General features: G+C 39.6%; 3 protein-coding genes across 3 annotated transcripts in view; 2 read left to right on the forward strand and 1 right to left on the reverse strand.

Moving 5' to 3' along the window:
* Positions 1–16782, reverse strand: part of LOC143710574 (NACHT, LRR and PYD domains-containing protein 12-like) — a 156372-nt gene that overhangs the window by 57862 nt on the left and 81728 nt on the right. The window lies entirely within an intron of this gene.
* On the forward strand, positions 676–9921 carry LOC143710776 (uncharacterized). The gene is made up of 5 exons (XM_077201941.1): positions 676–726; positions 892–1076; positions 2465–2560; positions 9546–9858; positions 9912–9921. The coding sequence occupies exons 2-5, from the start codon at positions 950–952 to the stop codon at positions 9919–9921; spliced, it is 546 nt and encodes a 181-aa protein (XP_077058056.1). The 5' UTR covers positions 676–726; positions 892–949.
* Positions 12036–13502, forward strand: LOC143710777 (serine/threonine-protein kinase pim-3-like). The gene is made up of 5 exons (XM_077201942.1): positions 12036–12071; positions 12321–12672; positions 12777–12923; positions 13208–13324; positions 13405–13502. The coding sequence occupies exons 2-5, from the start codon at positions 12360–12362 to the stop codon at positions 13500–13502; spliced, it is 675 nt and encodes a 224-aa protein (XP_077058057.1). The 5' UTR covers positions 12036–12071; positions 12321–12359.

Below are 16782 nucleotides of genomic sequence, written 5' to 3' on the forward strand. Positions count from 1 at the left end.
GCAAGTTAAATTGTATATTATTTGCTGTGTTCATGCATTATTTTATTACATTATCAGTTAAGCTGACTGAATTCCAACTAAATAAATAAGTGGGACCCTCCTTTCAATTAAATTAAATGTTCTCATTAATTAATAATTAATCATGTAAACACCTTACATGGGTAAATAATTGGTAAAAATTCTAAATGTATTGGCTGTGTGTGTGTGTGTGGGTGTGTGTAAAAAGTGTGTAAAAAGTGTGTGTAACACTGAATAAATGCTGATTAAATAACGAATGCGATGATTCTTGGCCATAAAAACAATACAATTCACTTTAACCATTTGGATTTAGAGGGTTTATTTGTTTCGCAGCATAGAATAAAAAAATAAAGAATAAAAGCCCAAATTAAATCTGTTCACTATATAAAGTGACCGACTCTCTTCTGAGAATTTGGGTGAATGAGTTTTAATGGACGGACAGACATCTCTCAGATTTCGTTTAAAATATCTTGATTTGTGTTCCGAAGATGATTGAAAGTCTTACAGGTTTGGAAGGACATGAGGGTGAGTAAATTATAACATTATTTTTTTCTCTAACTTTTTTGGGTGAACTATCCCTTTAATTATGCGTGCTCGAGCGCTAGCAGAGCAGCAGCCGTGACGTCACAGGCAGCGCGAGTTCAATGTTACGTCACAGATTGAGTTCAACAGCGATTATCAGACTCAAGATTCACTAACGGACGAAGTGTTACAAACGCAGTTTACCGCTTTAAACAACAGGCTTATAGTGTCTACACAGCTCGTTGAGATTCAGAATCTGACAGAATAAGGTTTCATTCAATATATATTATTGAGTTACTTTGACGGAATCTTCAGCTCAGCTCACAGTAGTTCAGTCACTAACGGACGAAGTTTGCAAACGCAGTTCACCGCTATAAACAACCGGCAGAGACAGTGTCAATCCGACATCATGTTGTCTGTAAACTTCCCGCTGGATCTGGAGAGCTTGTTCGAGGACGCTCAGCCGCAGAGTTGCGCTGCTGTGTTCGCTGGGAGACCGCTGAACACAACTGAGGCTTGGGAGGACCACACAACAGGTACTGAGTTATACACATCAGAACCGACACACACATAGACATCAATGGCAGGACTTGTGTGTGGCACAGCATTAGTGTTGCCACCCGTCCCGGTTTTTCCAGGATTGTCCTTCTTTTTAACAACCTGTCCCGGGAAATTTATACACTCACCCGCGAAACTGAATGTGACAGAAATATATATATTTTTTCAATACGTTTCAATTGATTTTTACCTTTTATGGGCAGTTTTACCTTTATACATTTATTTTAAACCTAATTTTAAGCATGCATCACCTTTTGTATGAATTTCATACATTTAATCAAATTAAATTATAAAAATAAGACACAATAGGGCTTTTACCAATACAATTGTATCAACAAAATCTTTGCAATGGAGAGGAAACACAAAATCTGCATCTGAAGTGGCATTTAAATGCATTTACACAGACTGTTTAATGACAAATGAAGAACCTGCAGTTATGCATAAATAATGTTTTGATGTTTTAAACATAAAACGTTGAATATTGATGTTTGAAATTATTTAAAACACGAAAGGTACTTTAAATGTAAGATTAAAACCACCAATATGAGGCAGAAAGTCACTGTTAATGAGTGAGTCATTGAGATATAAACTGATCTTTCAAAAAGCTGATTCATTCAGTGAGGAAACGCTGTGTTTCTCAGAGACTAATACAGCGCTGTGGCTTCGTTTTCAGCTGCTTTAGTTGGCGAAATAGAGCTAAAACAGGCAATATGGTGTCTTAAATGTACTTCACTTAATATTAACTTCTTGTTTATTAAACTTGTATAAAATCATAATCACATTTTGTTATCATGCTAATATCTGGAGAAAAACCTCACTGAGCTAAAACGAGGCGTTTCCTCACTGAATGAATCAGCTTTTTGAAGTTGATAACAAAATCACAAAATGTGATTTTATACAAGTTTAATAAAATCACATTTTGTTATCATGCTAATATCTGGAGAAAAACTGCACTCTTTGTGTGATATTATATTAGATGAACTAGCCTATATTAACCGACTAAGTCGCACAATACACGACTACATCACGTAGTGTACACTATGGGTGTGTGAGGGATATACTTTGGTATTAAACAAGCTGGGTAAGTTTTGCTTCACTTTGCTCTGCACTGCATCCCAACATGCCGAATCTCTCATACCAGCGATATTAGCGATACAACGATATTACTGTGATTGGATATCGTTGCACATTATATGACCTTGAAAGGTTTAACAAAAAAATAAATACTAGTCTCATGCATTCTTCATTTCAGGACAAAGAGATGGAGAAAGTATTGGTTTGAGTCTGTAACCAACAAAGGGATATAACTCTAATATAATGAGCTCAACGTGATCATATTCTCTGATTATTTCTCCTGTGTTTTCAGGCTCTTCTCGGATCATCCCTCTGGTTCTGGTTCCTCTGGGTCTGATCTCCGCTGGACTCTTATTACGGTTTCTCTGTAAGAAGCTTCAATCTCAAGGTAAAACTCCTTAAATACTTTAGATGGAGAAACTTTCCATTTCTACCGAGTTTAAAACCGATAGATTTCTTTGACCCGTTTTCCCACTTTCTGGCACCACCTATAGGCTGCAATGAGACATGAGCAAAATAGATACTTGATGTGTATTTATTTATGCATTTATTTATTATATCGGCAGCTTTGACATTCCATAGTGGAAAACGTGTTGATTTAAGTGAAGAATATGCCGTTTTACATGCTTGCTGTTACATACGGTTCAAAAAGGACAAACTTGTTGTACATTCAGTTCTACACAAACGCAACTGATGCGCACACGCAAGACTAGATTGTTATTTAAATGGTTAGCATACAATGTACAATGTGAATGTTTGATTTTGTAGTGTCAAACATTTTTAAATCACTGAATAAGAGACAGACATGTGCCAATTGTCTTTAAAGATTATTTATTCCCTTGCAAGGAAAGGTCAGCGCTCATACAGTCATCCAGAGAAGGAGGGCATCCTTTCTTCTTTATAGTTGACTCTAGTGATGCACCGATGTGAAACTTGTGGCCGATACCGATAACCGATATTACTATTGCTGTTATGCCCGATACCGATATTTACCGATGTCGATATCTCTGTATAGAAAACACATTTTTTTGATAATCAAATTAAGAGCTATTTTCCAAAACACCTTCTGTTTTTTTTTTTTTTTACTTTTGTAATTTATTTTCAGAAATGACTGATATTGGGCACCTTCACCTGTGTGCAAAATGTGTAATCAGAATTTCAGAAGAATTTTTTTTTTTTTTAAATCAAGGATACAAGCGTGTCCTGAATTCACACTATGAATAAGCCAACACTGAGTATTCTCAATAAACATCTAACTCACTTGAGACCAAGTCATTGTATTCTGTGAACATAGTAGGGCAGTTCTGTACTTTAAAGTTTGAACTGTTGTACAAAGGCAAAATACCTTAACTTCTTTTTTATAGCACAATGTTATGATAACACTTAAAATGTAAGCAATATTAACCCTATTAGACTCACAATGATACAAATGACTTCACGTATAAACAAGAAGTTGAAGTAGTGAGAATAGTTGGAATGTCCTGCATGAACAAAATGATGGAGTATGTTTTTATGTTTCCACTGTTCGATCGCGCCCGCGCCTCTCTGTCTCTCTCTCACACACACGCGCGCGCCACACACACACGCACACACAACTTATTCCAGCATTGCAATCTTGACATCGCAGCCTGACTGTTCATAATAGTCACAGAGCTTCAGAGCGAAGGCGGGGATACAGATTACGTGTCCCTAAAGAACTGTATCTAGTAGTTACGCATTGTAATGGATTTGCTTTTTCGTCGGTTGTTTGACATGGATTTTAACCAGGGTTCAACAAAAGGTAGGCGTTAAATTACTACATTCCTGCTGATGGTGTATCAATGGGTGTGTCGTTGCGGCTCCAACCAACCAAATCGCGTAGTTTTCAGTCAGTGGACTGTCACTGGAAGGCGAGAGCTAGCATTTTATTTCAGTTGTAGCCTACATGTAGCCTTGTATAACGGGCTGTGAATTAAGATATCCTACAAGCCTGCTCTAATGCAGCGCTTGTTGCTGGATAAGTTGTGGATTATGGCTCGAAACGTGTTTGTGTCTACAGTAGTTTGTGAAGTAGCATCGCTAGCTAAAGGCTACCGCTAGCTATTACTAGATTTTAAAGATTATCCTTTTTATGCAACCGTGTCGTGTGTCATTCTTACCTTGATCTTGGTGTTTACGTTCAAAGCCATTTCCACCATCATTTCCCCCCCGAGAGTATGCCGTTATTCAATAATCTAACAAAATCAATCACTATGAAACATGTAACTTACGTGTGTGTCTGAGGTGATTTAATTGCTACATCATAACCCCGTAACTCCAGCGCGGCAATACTTTGATGGTCGGTCAGAACAAGGCAGGGTGCCGTAACTTGCCGTCTCCAGCACCTGCTTCAGCACATTATGTGTGTAATGTATGCGCTCCTGCAAAAACAAACATCCCCGCTCCCACACTTACATCTAAGCCTACACACACGTCAAATACACAGGAATGATTGTCGGCCTGTTCACATCGGCCCCATTTTGACATTGGAACGATGCCGATGTGTAAAAAATTGACCATATCGGCCGATATTATATCGGCGGCCGATATATCGTGCATCACTAGTTGACTCCCTCTATGCCATCATGAACAGCATGTCCCATAACTAACACATTGTTGATCCTACCACCCTTGAGTAAAGGCCCTTTGTCTCAGTCATACATTAGTCACACATTTCTTATTGTCCAGTCACAATTTCTAAGATTCTATGAATATAAGAAAAAGCAAACTTATAGAATATATTACATTTCTTCCACCTTTTTTTTTACTTTTTTTATACTTTATACCCATTTTATACTTATAAAATATTATTACTGACATTATAACAAAATAAATGAGTATGATAACATGTATAAAACTAAATTAAACATCCATCTTTTCATTTTTTTATCATTTCATGAACATTTTTATTAAACATGGACCTTTATGTTCATGAAATGTCGTTATCCGTTATCACGATACATTTTTTTATATCAGTCAATATCGATAATTATCACGATAAATGTCAAATCTTTATTTATTTCAAGTTTAAAGGCAGATTTTTGCTCCTAAGTGAAAGTTGTAGAAACCAGAGCAATAATTGTGCTTTTAAACTACTCTTTATTGTCAGAACATATCATGACAAACACTTGTCAAACAGGGGAACATTTCACAAATCTGAGGTAGAACAGTCAAACATTTGTCATTTTTCCTTAAAATAAATATCTGAATAGAAAAATATATTTCTTAGTTTCTGCATGTGCTAATGAGGGATATTGTTTCAAGTCTTGAAACAGGTTTGTGTTGCCTGACTTTGATGGCACGTATCTTCAGCACAGTTTGCAGTGCAGGCTGCAATATTAATATTACATGTTTTGTCTCAAAACGCATATTTGACAGTGAGTTAACAGTAAATCTTCATCCTAACTCAAGCTAATACGACTATGTTAAATTAATGTTCATTAAAGTCCCTGTAAAGTCAAAATGAAGTATGTGTTCTGAGTTTGTCATATCACAGAAAAATGTGTTATTAGACACCCAGCCAAATTAGAATGATAAAAAAAGCCGGCAAGTACATAAAATAAGCTATCAAAATCTTGAAAAAATGAGCAGTATTCTCTGCTCTCAAACGCTGGGGGCGTGTCCGCCGGCTGCGCTGAAACCACGCCTACTCGTGGTAAAGCTGCCGTTGCAACACTCAACTGTCACCCGCTACAGCCGGAATGGATGCTCCTAGCAGCTTATTAGGTTAATTATAACAAAAGCGCACAAGGCAATTTAACGTAAAATATCAATGGTGAAAAACTGTTTAACGGTCTAACTCCACAATTCAGTACTTCACAGTTCACAGTCTTTGTAATGTGTTTTAGCAATATATTTCTAACATTTATAATGTGTTTAGAATTTTTTTTTAAATTGCCTTTACAGGGACTTTAACAAAAACAGTAACATCTGTTAAAAAAAATTGAACAACCACATTTTATTTGGTAAAATGTAATATTCTGACTGTTTGAATTTTACTAAAATTAACCATTGGTCATCCAGTATCATGCATTTAGATCATGATAACCACAGATAAAGCCAGGCATAGCCTATAGCACCTCACTATCATGTCAAAATGTAACTTTATTGTTTCTATGGTATTTGTATGAAAAACAGTAGCCTAAATACTGTAATTATATTCCATTAGTCATTAAAGGGTAACTAAACCCCTGGTCAGAGCCTGACTCCACCCACTGGTAATATTTGAAAAATGCTGGAAAAGTGGGCGGAGTCCAGCAGAGATAGAGGGGATGAACCAAGGGCGGGGCTGAGCAGGGGGTCGTGCACCTGAGACCCGCAGAGACGGATTGATTGACAGCTGCTGTCAGACTCTAAGATGGAGAGCGACTGGAGTAACGCAGGTAGCTTTTGCAACAGAGCGGTCATTTGAAGTCGAGGACTTTTCTCCCCCACCTTCACCTGAAGTGGAGGATGTTGAATTGTCTGTGGACACATATCAATTGGAGCCGCTGGCTCAAACTGGGGTCTTAACTCCCGAATCTTATATTCAGTCATTTTGAGGTAATTCTTTCCAGGATTATTATTACTATTACGTTCAGTATATTTTGCTGCTATGTGAAAAAAATATCCAGCAAAACGCGCGTTTGTCGACACCAGAGGGTTAACTTTAGCCTAAGGAACATAAATTGTGATTAAAAATATATGCTCACTCACATCATGACGATCGATTTTTACTCGTAAATATACTCGTAATTCCAACTCCTGACTCGCTACGGTAGTTTTGACGGAAGCAGATGCTTTTATACCAGGGGCTGCCAAGAGCGTGGTGAGCGCGCACCAAGGGCGTGACAGAGTTTCGTCACAGAGCGCCCTACGTCACAGAGTACCCTACGTCACAGAGTACCCCTACGTCACAGAGTACCCCTACGTCACAGAGTACCCCTACGTCACAGAGTACCCCTACGTCACAGAGTTCCCCTACGTCACAGAGTTCCCCTACGTCACAGAGTACCCTAAGTCACAGAGTACCCTACGTCACAGAATACCCCTACGTCACAGAGTACCCTACGTCACAGAGTACCCTACGTCACAGAGTACCCTACGTCACAGAGTACCCTACGTCACAGAGTACCCCTACGTCACAGAGTACCCACGTCACAGAGTACCCCTACGTCACAGAGTACCCTACGTCACAGAGTACCCCTACGTCACAGAGTACCCTACGTCACAGAGTACCCCTACGTCACAGAGTACCCACGTCACAGAGTACCCCTACGTCACAGAGTACCCTACGTCACAGAGTACCCCTACGTCACAGAGTACCCTACGTCACAGAGCGCCCTACGTCACAGAGCGCCCTACGTCACAGAGCGCCCTACGTCACAGAGCGCCCTACGTCACAGAATACCCCTACGTCACAGAGTACCCTACGTCACAGAGTACCCTACGTCACAGAGTACCCTACGTCACAGAGTACCCCTACGTCACAGAGTACCCCTACGTCACAGAGTACCCCTACGTCACAGAGTACCCCTACGTCACAGAGTACCCCACGTCACAGAGTACCCCACGTCACAGAGTACCCCACGTCACAGAGTACCCCACGTCACAGAGTACCCCACGTCACAGAGTACCCCTACGTCACAGAGTACCCCTACGTCACAGAGCACCCTACGTCACAGAGCGCCCTACGTCACAGAGCGCCCTACGTCACAGAGCGCCCTACGTCACAGAGCGCCCTACGTCACAGAGCGCCCTACGTCACAGAGCGCCCTACGTCACAGAGCGCCCTACGTCACAGAGCGCCCTACGTCACAGAGCGCCCTACGTCACAGAGCGCCCTACGTCACAGAGCGCCCTACGTCACAGAGCGCCCTACGTCACAGAGCGCCCTACGTCACAGAGCGCCCTACGTCACAGAGCGCCCTACGTCACAGAGCGCCCTACGTCACAGAGCGCCCTACGTCACAGAGCGCCCTACGTCACAGAGCGCCCCACGTCACAGAGTTCCCCTACTTCAGGAGCTTTCCTTTTAACCTGAAGAGGGCAACACTCAGACGTTTTTACACCATATATTTGAAAATTACAACACTTTATACCCAAATATCAAAATATTTACTCGAATCAAAGAACAGCATTTATGAAGCTCCATTCTTACAGATCATTAACTAAAAAAAGTTGTTTCAGTGTTTAGTTATCCTTTAAATACATTGTCTACATTAATAATATAATACAATTCAATATGTATATCCCACATTTCATGGTGCAGTTAATATTACTAGGCTAACATTACAGTAAATCCATGGTAAATGGATTCAGTATCAATTCAGATTCTGACGGTATCGTCGCACACAGTGTTTCTCCTGTTTGTCAGCGCTGTTTCATCTGCCTTTAAAGGGTAACTAAACCCTAAACCAACTTTTTTTAGTTAATGATCTGTAAGAATGGGGCTTTATTAGTACTGTTCATTGATTCGAGTAACTTTTTTGACATTTGTGTATAAAGTGTTTTAATTCTACAATATATGGTGTAAAAACGTCTGAGTGCTGCCCTCTTCAGGTTGAACGGTGGCTACTGCAGTTGAATTTTCCTATTGGATGTTTGGGGTGGTTCGTGACGTAAGGGGTTGTTTGTGAGGTAGGCAAGTTCCATACAGACAGATGCGTCTCAGGTGCACGCCCCCCCTCCGCTGGGCTCTACCCACTTTTCCAGCATTTTTCAAATATTGCCAGTGGGTGGAGTCAGGCTCTGACCAGGGGTTTAGTTACCCTTTAAACTGGTTTAAATCACTAAGACATTTGTGCTCTTCGCTGATCAAGCGCTTCTCACTGGATCTCGTGACCATGACCGATCAGATGTGATCAGGCCGGGTGAGCCGAAACTCTGCCGCCGAGTGAGCCGACACTCAGCCGCCGAGTGAGGCCGACACTCGGCCGGGTGAGCCGACACTTTGCCGGGTGAGCCGACACTCAGCCGCCGAGTGAGCCGACACTCAGCCGTGAACGGTGCGACTCCGCTGGCTACCTGGGGCGGGACACCATTACTGGGGGACTTCTAAAAATCAACATGTGTCTACTGTACCTAATACGTATCCAAATTGAATCAAGATCGGAATAAAACCACAAGCCATTAAACCATTAAATTGAAATTGTAAAATTTGTATCAAGCAATAATAAGAGCAGTAGCCTATACCAATTATTGCACCATGCTGTGTCACTAAACTTAAAAAAAGTATGTTTAGTTAGGCTACCAAATGTTTTGAAAATCACTCAAAATAGCTTACACGTATTGTTTGTGAGTCTCTAGTTATTACCACTCTGATTCATGTCCGTTTCAGCCTGATGTTTCTGATGTTAGTTTGAACTTTTCCTTAGGCAACATGCAGAAAGTAAACGTCATGCATGCAACGTTACCTGAGGGAATGGATAGCAGCAGCAGCGACGTGTTCATGGACGCATATGAGTATTTACCTGAGGGAATGGATAGCAGCAGCAGCGACGTGTTCATGGACGCATATGAGTATTTACCTGAGGGAATGGATAGCAGCAGTGCTCAACCATCGACCAGCGCTGCTGTGTTGTCGCAGGAGCGTCCTCAAACTCGTGGACAGGAGCCGACTCCAGCCACAGATGCGCATGAGACTGAGCCAATGGTGGCTTACACCCAACCATCGACCAGCGCTGCTGTGTTATCACAGGAGCGTCCTCAAACTCGTGGACAGGAGCCGATTCCAGCCACAGATGCGCTTGAGATCGAGCCAATGGTGGATTACTCCCAACCATCGACCAGCGCTGCTGTGTTATCACCGGAGTGTCCTCAAACTCGCGGACAGGAGCCGACTCCAGCCACAGATGCGCTTGAGATCGAGCCAATGGTGGATTACTCCCAACCATCGACCAGCGCTGCTGTGTTATCTGAGAGAAACCCCAGCAGCAGCCCGACAGATGGACCTGTGAAGATTAACCCAACAGGTAACTGTCTGAGGACATTAATACAAATCAAAACTCACATGTAGTGGTCAACCGATATATATCGGCCGATATTTGGCATTTTTAAAACATCGGCTGATCAGTTTTTCTGATTGGCCGATGTGTTGGAAGCGGGTAGGGTTGGGTATTGTTCAAAATCTTTCGATCCGGTGGCAATTTCGATACCACAGTTTCGATACCGGTTCCTAACGATACTTTTTTCAATACCAATTTTATGAAATCCATTTTAACAAAATTACATAACACATTACCTCAGAAAAACTTTGGTTTTATTTTTTCAGTTTGACTCATGCTCCTTAGCCAGTGCAAAAAGGAACAAAAAAAGCACAAAGGAACAAAAAATGTTTTACAAAAAACTCATGCTCACCAAAGCTGATTTTTTTTAATAAAAAATACAATAAAACTTGTAATATAGTGAAATAGTTTTACAATTTAAAATCTTATTTGAATATATTTCAAAATGTAATTTATTGAAATGAATTGAATTCAAAGCTGAATTTTCAAAATCATTACTTCAGTGTCACATGACCCTTCAGAAAAATGAAAACAGTTCGCTGCTTAATATTTTGGAAACTATGAATGATAAATTTTTTCATGATTCTTTGATGAGTAAAACATTCAATCTGAATATTTTGTAACATTACACGTGTTTTAATGTCACATTTGATAACTTTCAATGCATCCTATTCCTTACTGAAAAAAAATTCTGACTAACCAACACATTTTTGAACGGCAGTGTAGATTCAGTAGGTTATTATTTATTGCAATATAAAGACTGTCAGAGTGATCAACAAGGTATCTCTTCATTTACCAGTCGAAGACGGAGCAACTTTTATGTTTACTCCGTGCACTGTCAAGGTCTTCATCATATTTGTCGTGGTACCGCTCTTCCGTCATTGAGTATGTGCGCGAGTTTCTGTGTCTGTGCTCTCGTCTCATATGAGTATGTGCGCGTGAGTATTTGCGTGTAACGTTATGTGCATTTTATATGTATTTGTTTGAGCACTGACGTTGACGAGTTAACTCCTTAGGTATCGAAATCTGGAACCGAACAACATGTCATTTTTCGCTACTCGATAGTATCGAGGCAATTCGGTCGGTACCTAAAAAGTATCGAACTCGGTACCCACCCCTAGAAGCGGGAGTTTTATTTTGACGGGCGGCGCTGAGAACACAAGCGCCTGAGAAGAAAACAGCAGCGCCTGATCACACACTCACTCACATTCTCCGTCTTCATTAGTTTACGATCTCTGTCAGTCACATCTTATACTTTTAGACAGAACTGGTAAACAAAGAAAGTAAATGGTATGCGAAAAAGTGAAGAGTTTGCTTTCGTATTATTTGTAACAGAAAAGGCAAACAGTCATCTCATCTGCCGTCAACATTCAGCAAATCCACATCTACATCATTTAAACAAATCTCTGAATATCAAATAAACATTTAATTTCACAATTCAGTGATATATGCAATTTCGAATCCAGCTGTGATTTTATTTGTGATCTTCACACCGGTTGGTTCCTCGCCTGATCTGCACAGGTGTGTTTAGTCATAAGCAGTTCAGTCTCATGCTGTCGTGTGTTTTTCAGGATCCTTTGACTCTTTTTATGAACTGGGAAAGAAACTGGCATCAAGATCCCATGGTATCGTCCATGAAGGAATTAGAAAATCAGATGACAAACAAGTATGTTGCTCTTCCTGGATACACCAAACTTTCTGCCTCCTGTTTCCTTCTGTCTTTCGAGTCCTGACATAAACATCAGTGTTTACAGTTTTGATCAAAACATGTTTTAAAAAAGATTGTAGATTATCATCTAAACAACTAAAATGTATCAGTTCACTTACGCTTGCACATGTTTCTTTATTTTTTAGGTGATCATCAAATTTGTTAAGAAGGGCCGGTTTGATTTCCACGTAAGTTGACACCATTTTATTCTTCATGAAAATTACTATTAAGAATTATTTATTAAATTCTTAGTCGGTAATTGATAATTCTGCATGTAGACAGCATAAGATAAAACTGAAATAGACAATCAAAGCCTTGAAGCATCAGTTGTAGTGTACATGTACAGTTGGTTGTTTTCTTCTTGTATGTCCCTCACTCTTTAGTGAGGAGGTTTGAGGTTCGGAGTCAACTAACCTTTTGTCAATCTCTTCTTTTAGATTGGCCATTCCGAACCTTTGTGCCGAGAGGCAGCTATAATGCGGATAATGAAACACAGCGACCATGTCGTGAGGTTATACGACTGGTTTGACATGGAAGATCACAACATCTTAGTTATGGAGCATCCAGGTACCAGCATAACCTTGTGTGATTTCATCAAAGAAAACGGAGGTCGTCTGACTGAAGCGGTAGCGAAAGACATCATGCAGGAACTCATCGTTGCGTTTCGGCTCTGCAGTGAACGGGGTGTTTATTATAAAGACATAAGCCTGAGAAAAGTACTCATCGACCCTGACACCATGCAGATCAAGTTAACCGGCTTTTACAGAGCACTGACCATCAGCGAAACACGTGAGTTTGCTTTTTTGAGCACAAATCACTGATTTATTATGCACAGGATATGGAAATAAGGGCGTTTTAAAGTTTTTTTAACATTGAAATCATATTGCTTACAGAAACAGGCAAATCGAAATCAGTAGCAGAGAGGAGAATTCACACTTTAATGGCAACAAATGAAGGCTTATACAGAGTGCTGAAGGGGATGGTCGAAGCAAAATCTCTGAAACTCTGGTTTGGTTGGAAAAATACACCCTTGTCCAAAGGTGAGACCAAAAACAAGAACGAAATGGAAATAGCATTGCTTGAAAACATGTCAAGCTCTTACACAAGTGACAGTAAAGTTACCTTGATGACAAATAAGCAAAGTGTAAAACACAGCGGACTGACAGTGAAGTTTAGCAATGAATAATGTTCATGGGCATCCAGAGAATGCCATAGTAACAGCAACAAATGCGGTGTATTTGATGGTAACATTACCTTACTTACACAAACGAAATATCTCAAAATCAAACAGGACTAATCAGCTCTCTTCTGAAAACTTTTCCAGAATGCCAGGATCTACTTCGGAAACTTCGTGACAGAGAGTCAGGGATCATCTTACAGAGCATTTTAGATCATGACTGGTTTAAAAAAACACCAGGCACAGATGCACTCGAGTCAGACGGTGAGTCTCTAGTTATTACCACTCTTATTCATGTCCGCTTCGGCCTGATGTTTCTGATGTTGCTTTTAATTTTTCCTTAGGCAACATGCAGCTTGAGGGAATGGATAGCAGCAGTGCTCAACCATCGAGCAGAAACCCAACAGATGTGCCTGCGCAGAACAACCCGACAGGTAACTGAGGACATTAATACAAATCAAAACTCACATATACAGTAGGTAGTCAACCAGAATGCCTATTACCGCCACGGTGTCTCCCGCGGCAAAGTCCCCGCAGCAAAACTAAACCAGTCGCATTTCAAAGTCATTCATGAAATGACCGCCAGGTGGCGCTGAGGGACATTTTGCAAAACAGTAAGGATGAAATACTACAACTATGGTCATTTCCAAATAAGCCTACAACAAACATGAAAAATAAAAAAGAGCTATTGACATTCCCTGAACGACAATGAAACAAAAGTTGAAACTGTGTCACAACAGAAGCCTATTCAGTGCGAATAGCAGCGCAATAGCAAACAAACAAACAAAAATTACACCAAAAGAGCATTATAGGCATATCTCGCAGTCAGTGAACATAAATGAGCTGCAATGATGCTGATTATTTTTACTATTCTATTGAGGAATGAGAATGAAGAACGCTTTTCTCTTGTGTGAGTGAACACACACTGACTGAAGTGAACAACTGCACTTCTGTCTAGTGAATTTGTGGTCGGGTGGTAGAACTTAGGTTTCATTGATGTAGATGACACCGGTTCAGATCCCGAACAAACATGGACTACTGTAATTTTTTTATTATTATTAATGGAGAGAGATTTGTCTAGTTCTAAAACTCTGTTACAGCATTTAGGTTTTTTTGTGCTTATTTATAAAATAAAATGACCATGCATTTCCATTTTACACTAAGGAACAAATATTATCCAACAGAATGACTGAATTTGTATAATAATTCCAATCGTAATTTCAAGAACAATGCTCCGAAAACTGTTTCGAATCAATAAATGAATATTTCAGAAGTTTTTACTTATGGCAAATAGCATATTAAACAAGAAACAGTTATGAATATGACAGAGGTGCGATTCGAACTCAGAACGCGAGTAGCGCCACGAGGCTCATGTTGAAGCGTTTCCCACAGAGCTATCGCCTGAACGCTGTCTAATCAACACGAGCTTAACGTCTTATCCTGACGCAAAGACTCATTGATGGGACATTTTTCTATTGCAATGTTTATGTTGAAATGTTTTAATTAATTTTTAAGGAAAATATGCTAATATAGGGATGGGCATGATTAATCGACGATCGATTATTGATCATTAAGAATTTCGTCGATCACGTTAATTTGTTATCGATTATCATTAAACTAATGCTGCTGCATTGCGTAGTGTGAGTGGAAAGTGAACGTGTTCCCCGGGTTGGTCAAGTTAGCGCGGAGGTACCTGTGCATCCCGGCAACGTCAGTCCCCTCAGAGCGGATGTTTTCAGCGGCTGGACTGAAGCCTTGTTAACACTCGACGCGTCCGCACGAGCGCGAAGGTGAGCGCGGCAAAAATGACGTCATTGCGGTATTCGGTGTTTCACAGGCGAGCGTGTCGAGTATAAACGCCTCGTCTGTTTGGGGAGGTGCGCGCGCAGTCTGTGGAGACTCGCGCTGCAGAGCCAGGCGAAGGTGTAAACGAGGCTTGACGGTCAGGTTGCAGTCGCGTCTGACCTCAGATCATGTCATCAACATGCTTATCTTTCTCAACAAAAATCAGTAGACTGGTGTAGAAGTTGTATGTGAGTTACTAGTTATTTTTTATGAGGCTTTGTTAAGTAGCCTAGCCTAATTGATTGTTACAGTAGGTAGGCTAATCTCTCTCACTCTCTTTCTCGACTCCGTTCTTGGATAGTTTTGAGTTACATTTTGACAAAACCTGTCAGATCTAAGTATTATTATGTTTTTGGTTAAGTTATTGTTTAACATGATTTTTTTTATTATTTATTATTTTGGAACAAACGAAGGTCTCTGTTTAAGAACGCCAACTCGCAGCTGCAGGTTCCGTTGCTTCCGAGCACCGCAGCGCATATATCTTCAAGTTTAGCCTAACCGAACGTCCAGTTTTACTGCCACAAGTTGATCATCTTGGGCCAGTTGTTCAAAACATTTAATCTGGATCAAAATGATCCGGATTTGGAAATCCCATTTTTTCTTATTCAGGATCAGGTAATCCGTCTAACTTTTATGCCGGTTTGTCAAAGCAACATTGGACTGGATCACCCTGATCCAGATACACAGTTTACAAGATTACCAAATCCGGATTACCAGTGCTCTTAATGGGACAACATATCCTTTAGCTATGTAAAGAACAGGTAGAAGAGCCAACATGGAGTCACTGTAAATGCTTCTTATTTTGAGACAAAACACAAAAATAACAAAAACATCCACTTCCATTCATAAATTTATTTTATGACCCCTCATCTGAGCCACAACAAATAAAAAACAAATATACATTGTGGATATTTTGAAAACGTCTTAAAACATTTTTCTGAATGAGGGACTGACTGGACGTATAGTATGCAATTTTTAGAAATTATTTTTGACAGGCTCATCTCTAATGATTGTTTCTTTGAAATTAATATACGGTGATGAATGACAGAAAAATGGAATTATATTATTTTTGTTTGTTATTGAAATTATTTCATGGGGACAAGATCATTTTTATTTTTACTTTACTTTACTGAATGGCTTTATTGGTAGCCTATGTCTACTTTATCTACTTTATCACTGTTACAACGGTTACACAAGTCAAGTGCAAAATATAAATAAAAGTATATATACAATAAATGATACAAAAGTATTATTTGACCAATTTAAAAGTTTTACTACATTTTCTTCTTGGAATCCAACTTGAAATCCTACCCCCAGTTGGGATCAGGATAATACTGTTTTTTTGGATCAAAGTTATCCAAATCATACTGACAAGTTTTGAACAACACAAACTGAAGGTTTGATCCAGATTAAAATTAGGATTGGATTCCATGATCTAATCTGATTTCAGACTCATTCTTTCCCTTTTGAACAACCCATGTTCAAGATTTGATCCAATCCGATAACCAAAATCCGATCAGTTTACCTTTGAACAACTGGCCCCTTGTAATAAAGATCTAATCGAGGAAAAACGCGCTGTATTTTTGTATTTTCATTGCATTTTTAATTTATAAAAAGTATATAATATAAAAATAAATAATGAATTTGAATATAAAAATATGAATGATTAATCGATAGTCGATCGTTAATTCTCCCGACGATCGACTAAGAAAATTTAATCGAATGCATCCCTACTAATAATAACAACCTACTGTAAGCCTTATTTAATTCTTAATTAATCCTAAAACACAAATGCTGCCGACTAACATCGGTTAGCAAGTCCTGACAATGTTTTAATTTTACGATCATTTATTTTAATTTATTTCACTGTTATGTCA

Source organism: Siphateles boraxobius, unplaced genomic scaffold (genome assembly GCF_051911475.1).
Source record: "Siphateles boraxobius isolate OS27281-9 unplaced genomic scaffold, OSU_SipBor_1 48, whole genome shotgun sequence".
NCBI lineage: Eukaryota > Metazoa > Chordata > Actinopteri > Cypriniformes > Leuciscidae > Siphateles > Siphateles boraxobius.

Coding starts and splice junctions, on each gene's coding strand:
- LOC143710776 (XM_077201941.1), top strand. CDS start 950: ATGTTGTCTGTAAACTTCCCGCTGGATCTGGAGAGCTTGTTCGAGGAC. Junction 1,077..2,464: donor TTGGGAGGACCACACAACAG/GTACTGAGTTAT, acceptor CTGTGTTTTCAG/GCTCTTCTCGGATCATCCCT. Junction 2,561..9,545: donor TAAGAAGCTTCAATCTCAAG/GTAAAACTCCTT, acceptor ACTTTTCCTTAG/GCAACATGCAGAAAGTAAAC.
- LOC143710777 (XM_077201942.1), top strand. CDS start 12,360: ATGCGGATAATGAAACACAGCGACCATGTCGTGAGGTTATACGACTGG. Junction 12,673..12,776: donor ACTGACCATCAGCGAAACAC/GTGAGTTTGCTT, acceptor TATTGCTTACAG/AAACAGGCAAATCGAAATCA. Junction 12,924..13,207: donor AAATACACCCTTGTCCAAAG/GTGAGACCAAAA, acceptor AAACTTTTCCAG/AATGCCAGGATCTACTTCGG.